General features: G+C 45.9%; 1 protein-coding gene across 7 annotated transcripts in view; it reads left to right on the plus strand.

Moving 5' to 3' along the window:
* The window catches only part of RBM47 (RNA binding motif protein 47), a 75,940-nt gene extending 68,504 nt beyond the window's left edge, over positions 1-7,436 (plus strand). For all 7 annotated transcript variants that reach the window (XM_065737131.1, XM_065737128.1, XM_065737127.1 and 4 more), the window contains 4 exons: positions 804-1,963; positions 3,005-3,211; positions 5,664-5,866; positions 6,702-7,436. In XM_065737131.1, coding sequence (XP_065593203.1) covers positions 835-1,963; positions 3,005-3,211; positions 5,664-5,866; positions 6,702-6,956 — 1,794 coding nt within the window. In that variant the 5' untranslated portion in view covers positions 804-834 and the 3' untranslated portion in view covers positions 6,957-7,436. The remainder of the gene's footprint in view (positions 1-803; positions 1,964-3,004; positions 3,212-5,663; positions 5,867-6,701) is intronic.
* Positions 7,437-7,804: the final 368 nt, after the last annotated feature.

Consider the following 7,804-nt stretch of genomic DNA (forward strand, 5'->3'; position numbering starts at 1 on the left):
TTAAAGGGAAGCACTAGGTTCTGCAGCTCCTTGATGCCTTAAAATCAAGGCTGGGTGCTCCTGTGGAAGATGTGATTTACTCAGATAAATGTCACAGGACTCAGTGTGCCATTAACAATACAGTGTAAAGGTCTGTATCATACACAATCACTGATATTAAATGGTCTGATTGTCCTTTCAAGCTTTAAAAGGCCATGAATTTACTACTCTGAATCCCAAAGTGTCTTCTTTTATTTGTGCCCAGAGGGAGATCCCAACGTATTAAAGTTGTAGCAGTCGCATTTTCAACCCCCTGCATTTCTGCATTTCCTACCTCTGCCTGGGTTTTAATGCAGAATGAGATTTCAGAGATTTACATTTCCCTTGCTGGCTTGCAAGGCTGTGCTGGCCAATTGTTCTCATTAGGCTGCCTGTAATAAAGGGCTGATTCTACTCAGCTTTTGTGAAGTGCTGGTATTACAAGGAAATAGACAAGCACAACACGCACCATGCTACAAGCAGCAAGCAACTCAGAAGCTTGACAGGCTGTCCTTTGCACAAGAGAATAAGAACCCTTTTCCCCTGGTGTGAAGGTGTACTTATTATCTCCTACTTGACTGTTCTTATGTAGGACTAGAGGAGCCTAGGGGATGGCACAAAATGGGTGCTTCTCATGCAGTCGGGTATGGCTTTTTCATCTGCATTTCTGCAACCTTATTCTCTGTGTGAAAACAAGTTTGCAGAACTGCTGGAGGTCAGAAAAGAAGGGGTGGTATTCTGGTGGTAGCTAGCAGCTTGTAATGAATGCTTCTTCCTTTGCCCAGGTTTTATCAGGCTTTGAATGAGTTTGACATCATGACCGCTGAGGACTCTGCTGCAAGGATGAGCAACGATTCCTCCAATGTGAGCACCACCAAAGTCCCTGAAGGTGTGGCCGGTGCGCCAAACGAGGCGGCCCTGCTTGCACTGATGGAGCGCACCGGCTACAGCATGATCCAGGAGAACGGGCAGCGCAAGTATGGCGGCCCACCACCTGGCTGGGAGGGCCTGCACCCTCCTCGCGGCTGTGAAGTCTTTGTGGGCAAGATACCCCGTGATGTCTATGAAGATGAGCTTGTCCCCGTGTTTGAATCTGTTGGCCGCATCTACGAGATGCGTCTGATGATGGACTTTGATGGGAAGAACCGTGGCTATGCCTTCGTGATGTACACACAGAAGCATGAGGCAAAGCGGGCTGTCAGGGAGCTCAATAACTATGAAATCCGCCCAGGCAGGCTGCTGGGTGTGTGCTGCAGCGTAGACAACTGCCGGCTCTTCATCGGAGGCATTCCCAAGATGAAGAAGAGAGAGGAGATCCTGGAGGAGATCGCAAAAGTGACAGAAGGTGTACTGGATGTCATTGTGTATGCAAGTGCTGCAGACAAGATGAAGAACAGGGGTTTCGCCTTTGTGGAGTACGAGAGCCATCGAGCAGCAGCAATGGCCAGGAGGAAACTCATGCCAGGAAGGATCCAGCTGTGGGGACACCAGATTGCTGTTGACTGGGCGGAACCAGAGATAGATGTGGACGAAGATGTCATGGAGACTGTTAAAATCCTCTATGTGAGGAACTTAATGATTGAGACCACAGAGGACACCATTAAAAAGGTCTTTGGGCAGTTTAACCCTGGCTGTGTAGAGCGGGTGAAAAAAATACGTGATTATGCCTTTGTGCACTTTACAACCAGGGAAGACGCCATCCATGCCATGAATAACCTTAATGGTGTCGAACTGGAAGGCTCGTGCCTGGAGGTTACCTTGGCCAAGCCAGTGGACAAGGAGCAGTATACTCGTTACCAGAAAGCAGCGAAAGGAGGGGCTGCAGCAACACCCGAAGTAACTCAGCAACCTAACTATGTTTACTCTTGTGATCCATATACACTAGCATATTATGGATATCCATACAATGCCCTGATAGGGCCAAACAGAGATTACTTTGTGAAAGGTTAGTAAGCACAATCAGGGGACATGATGGGCAGGCTTGATTTAAGGCTGGTGTGACCCAAGGTCTGTCTGAGTCAAAGGGCAGCTGGTGCTTGGCTTTTTTCTTAACCACTCTTCTAGAGGTCTTTTTGTTATTCTTATGTTCCATCTCATTTTAATTTATGATTATGCAGAGATAGTTTCTAATGTACAGGCCAGCATAAAAACTATGTCATTCTATTGAATGTGCTATGTCCTTCATAAAGCCTATTAAAAACCATTAGCAGAGGGAATCACATCAGAAATTTAATGCACATTTCCAAACAAGAGGCTGCTTAGCATGAATATAATCGTTAGTACCTCATTTAAAACAACAGACATTTTTAACTATAGTTGATGAAGAGTTACAGCCTTAGATCAACTTCCAGATCTGCACTTGCAATGAACTACAGATGAGCTAAATGTCAGGCTGAGTGTACAATTCAACTATCACAGAGTATATTAATATCACAGTGTCCAAAGTATCATCATAAAGTGTGCAGTGTTGCAAAGATAAATGGAAGCAATATTTTTGGAGAGGGGCAGAATTCGCATATACAGAGAGAAAACAAAAGACATTTGTGAAAATAAATTCAGTGGTGTGACAGAGGTGGTTAAAGGCCAGATAAAGCTTTGGGCTATCCCTGCATTGCTGGGAGGTTGAGATTCCTCTGGAAGACAGTTGAGAGCAATTTCTATTGCATAGACACCACCTCTGGGGAGCCTCTCTCTCCTTGCTGACTGTATTATACCCATAAAACTGGACACAAAAGTTGCATCAGTACAAAAAAGCAGTTAATTTACAAACAGAAATGTCAAAAACAAAACTTGGGTAGCCTTACTGAGTGCACCCAACCACAAATTCATCTTTTCTGTAAGCAAAGTCCCTCAGAACAAACTGGCTCCAACAGCCTCATTTCTAAGCACGTGCCTCCCAGTTTCCCAAAGTCTGGGGCTGTTTATACTCCCCACATTGCTGCTACTGTTTGTTGTTCACCATCTTTTTCTGTGTTGTTATCATAAGCAGGCAGCATACGAGGCAGAGGGCGAGGTGCAGCTGGCAACAGAGCCCCAGGCCCCCGTGGCTCCTACCTTGGAGGGTACTCTGCTGGCCGTGGCATATACAGCAGGTACCATGAAGGCAAAGGAAAACAGCAAGAAAAAGGATACGAGCTGGTACCCAACCTGGAACTACCGGCTGTCAACCCAGTGGCCATTAAGCCTGGTGCAGGTCAGTACATGCAATTGTGAAGACCACATCTGCAGGGTGGGAGGAATGTGGAGGTGGCAGGAGAGTCCCTGCTCTGAAACCATAGTGGGCCAGCCTGTGTGGCAGTGGGAATGGTCTTATCTCTGGTTCTGACTTGGCTTCCTGCAAACCAGAGGCACACAATAGGACAGTGGGTCAAGAACATCTGGGAGCTCTTCAGATCAAAGGAAAAAGAGCTGGAACTGCATTCGTACTTCCTGTCACTTTTGTACTTCCTCGGGAAGTAGTCTTTCTTCTCTATGTAGTCAGGTATGATGGAACATGGTGACTAAGAGCAATCCTCCTCTCACCAAGTTTCTAAACTGCTAATTTCACCCTGGGCAATTTCCCAACCCAAATTTCCAGAGCTCTCTCCTGCTCAGTTCGTATTTCTCTACGAGGCTGGGAAAAGGAGCAGGTGCTTTCCTATTTCAGGAAAGTCCCTGGCTAAGGACAGCTCCTCCACCACCATCAGCAGCGTGGGGAGCATTGTGAGTGTACTACTTACAGTCACACAGCAGAGCTACAAACTGCTTTGCTGAGCTATGAGGAGCAGGCCCAGGGTCCAGCAAATTGTAACTGCACACCTAAGCAGCGTTGAATACTAAAGTTGCAGTAGATTACCAGAACAAGCTTCATTCTGTCAGTGGAAATTACAATGGTTATCTAACTAGGACTGTGAAGAGTTCCTCTTAAAAGTGGTATGAGATAATGTGAGAAGAAGAAGCATTGAGAAGAAGGAATGCTGTTAAAAGATTAGAGCAATTTCCAAAGGAAGATCTCAGGCTTCCTGAGAAAACTACACACTCACAAACAGAAAATATTACTTCTGTTCATGTTTGTAAAGATAGTCCAGCTATTACTAAAGGATGACTGAAAAGTTGTTCTTTTTCTTGAAACACAGACTTGTTTTTACCCTAGTATTTATCAGTGGTGTCCATGTAACTCCTTTGCTTACCAAACAAAAGCCTGACTCTCAAGTCTAAGTGTTTCTACGTTTCCAGCATGTTGAGATTCAGATGTCTTCATCTGGTCTTTCCCTCTACCACAGTTCCAACATAGGCCCTGAGCACTGAAGCACCTGGCCTCTTTTCTCCAGACAGATGAGATGATCAGTTAAAAAGGCCATGTGCAACACTTACCTCCGTTATCAAAAGGAAACTACTCTGAGGTCACCTACCAGAACAGAGAAGTAGAGGTGTACTAACTCTGGAAAATTCCAGCTCTTCAGAAATATCTTAAAGCTCAATTCTTCGCAAATGGCTAGGAAACTTCTGAGACATCAGCCCAATACCACAGCTGCTTATTTCTGATTTTCTTCCAGAAGATACTGCAGAATGGAGAGTGTGAGCTCTCTGCCTTTGCATCAGTGGGGCATTACCCAGGTTATTCTAAAGCAGTGGTAAAATTGGTTTGAGCTGACCAGCTGGAACTGATGAGAAGGAGAACTGCAAAAGATCGTGGACAAAGGTCCTTGCTTGAAACGGTGGGAGACCGTTAGTGGTGGAAACACCTCTACCTGAATGATGCATGATCAGATCCCCTATTAACAGTCTTCAAACATCTCTTAGTCCATCATCTATTAGTTACCCCATTTTCCTTGTCAACAACCATCCTGCTGAAAGACTCAAGAACTGAGACCCGAACTGCACATTGTAAGGCAACAGCAGAATTACAGATGTGATTATCCAGCAAAGCATATTTCTTCCCTAAACAGTGCAGTGAAGTTCCATGTAAGACCATGCACAAACTCAGTACCTCTGATACACATTCTGATTGGAGCATTTACCCTTTATCTGGAAGACAGTAGTTCTAAGCATTTAGTATTGTCCAATTTTGGCACAAAGGAGAATTCTCTTAAGAGCAATATCTTTTTTAGTGCTGTTAAACAGATTGATAATGAAGCGGAAAGATAGGATAAAATGTATTAAGCCAATTCAGTCCTGGGGAATGTATGACAGTAAATTAGCTGGTATTTCACATTGTTGGCCAAAGGGCAGCATATACACTGGCCCAGTGGCCAGCTGCAACTTCTGCAGTAAAAAATGCACTTTTCTTTCCTGAAGCAGCCCCATGTCCTTCCATATCAGCAGCTAGAGCAGGGACCTTGCCAGGACAGTATGTGCTACTCACCAGGGAGAGAATGGTGATGACCAGAAGGGGCTGCTTGAATCCAGAGCAAGGCCTGGCCCTGGGACAGCCATGTCAAGGGGAGATGTGCTGGGCAGAGCAGGCAGCACTGTGCACAGTTCAAGAGCATTGGCTGTGGTGCCCCAACCTGCAGGGAGGGCAAAGGTGCCCCAGGTCCCCACTAGCTCATGGTGCTGCTGGTTGTGGTGAGATCTGGCAGAACCAGGAGGAAGGTTGTGTGTTCTTTGAGATGAAGCTCTGAAGACTCTCCCAGTATGCCTGATGTATCTGGTCTCTCTCCTAGTGGCCATCCCCGCGATTGGTGCACAGTACTCCATGTTTCAGGCTGCACCACCAGCCAAAATAATGGAAGATGGCAAAATCCACACAGTTGAGCACATCATCAACCCTATTGCCGTCCAGCAGGACCCAGCCAGTGCGGCAGCTGCTGCAGCAGCCGCAGCCGCGGCAGTAATACCAGCTGTGTCAACACCTCCCCCCTTCCAGGTGAGTTCAGCACAGACACCCTGATTCCATATGTCCTGCTCTGTATACCTGGTGCAGGGAAAAAGCTGCCTGCAGCACTCACTGACTAAGGATGCTCTTGCCTGATGCCTGCTTCTGTGGGACTGGGCTGTTGCTCAAGCATGACCCCACTGAGCCCCCCACATCACACTGCAGCTCTTGGGTTGATTTCTATTCCCATTACTTTGTCTCTTCTCCTCAAGATACACAGATAAATTCATCTCACATAACCTGAGACTTTCACTTAGTGGTTATGTCTGGCACCTGAGCCATACACCTGCCTTTACATGGAAACCCTCCTTGGTAACCCAACCCAAACCACTCTGTGTGTTAAAGAAGAACAGGCACTCCAAATATGCAGTTCATCTGACCTGTCTTAGACATCTGCATTTTGGACAATTAATTTCCCTCCATGGGGGACCCAAATTTGTTAGGAAGAGGACAGTCTCCAGGAGACATGTCTCTGCAAACCCACTTAAGAAGGACATGTGGACTTGTGCATGCCCTGCCAAGTGAGAGAGATGAGTGAGACGCAGCGTAGTCTGGATTGGGTTCCCATGAAGGGCATCCAGTCCAACTGACACCATGACACTGGGGAGCCTGTTACAGTGCCCGTCCAACTTCTGGTGAAGAACCTTTTCCTAATCCCCAGCCTGACCCTGGCACTAGGCCTGCTTGTGCTCAAGTACTGTTTGGACTACGCTCTTGGATGCGTAGCTTGACTCTGAGGTTGCCCATTGTGGAGTCAAGAGTTGGAGTGGATATCCCTCACAAAGTGCCCTCCACCTCAAGATGTTCCGCAATTCTCTGATTCCAGGGTCGCCCCATAACGCCAGTGTACACCATGGCCCCCAACGTGCAGAGGATCCCTGCTGCTGGCATTTATGGGACAAGTTACGTGCCATTCGCAGCACCCGCTGCAGCAACGGCAACGATAGCCACGCTACAGAAGAATGCCGCTGCCGCCGCCGCTGCCGCTGCCGCCTATGGGGGTTACGCCGGCTACATACCTCCGGCCTTCCCAGCTGCCACCATCCAGGTGCCCATCCACGATGTGTACCAGACATACTGAGACTGTCGGCGGAGAAACAAACACTGAAGGAACACTTTACTATTTATGAAGAACACGCCTGCTGCAGAAGAGTAACGTCAGGACTCAGTAAACTGATGCAGAAGCTGAAAGTGAAGAATGTCACAGAAAAACATGTTCAAAATGTTTTCTACGCTTGAAGTTTTCACTCACTTTTTTTAGGCTATTTTTAAAATTTAACACGCCTGTATTCATACATTTCTAAACGACCTTGCTGCACCCACCCATCGCTTACGTGCCTTTATACGCATCACAGTGGGGTTGCACAGGGTTTTTTTTTTAGCTGTTATATTTTCAATATATTTGTGGTATGAAGGTTATTTTTAGTAACTTCTGCACTCCAGAGATGTCTATTTTGTAGTGCCTTTAATAATATATCAGCTATATATTAAAAAGCACACCTGAGCAGCTAGGGAAAGTTTAAACAATATATTTTGAAGAATATATTCAATATTTAAAGAACGCGTACCTTAGATTTTTTTTTAAGAAAGAAAAAAAAAACACAACAAGTATCTTATTTAAAAAATGCTATACTGGAAAGTGCAATTTGAAAAATGTGCAAGACCTTTGCGTTTTTTGTGCTGGCATTACTACAATCTGTTTGTTGTTGTTTGAAATCAGAAATAATTCGTATTGCCTTTTTAGGAAAAAAAAAAGAAAGAAGAAAGCCTCCTCACGCGGACCCCTTCGCCGTGAGATGAGCAGGCTTAGCAATGTGCAAAGGAAAGGCTCTGAGTTTTCCTCAACAACTGGAATTTCTATTTATTGAAGCTACCCATAGTTCAGCCTCGGAGCACGCACAGAAACGTGCACCTGATATTTCGCGTAAG

This window comes from Cyrtonyx montezumae, unplaced genomic scaffold (genome assembly GCF_038088225.1).
Source record: "Cyrtonyx montezumae isolate F1298 unplaced genomic scaffold, pur_monq_1.0 scaffold_2, whole genome shotgun sequence".
In the NCBI taxonomy this organism is placed as follows: domain Eukaryota; kingdom Metazoa; phylum Chordata; class Aves; order Galliformes; family Odontophoridae; genus Cyrtonyx; species Cyrtonyx montezumae.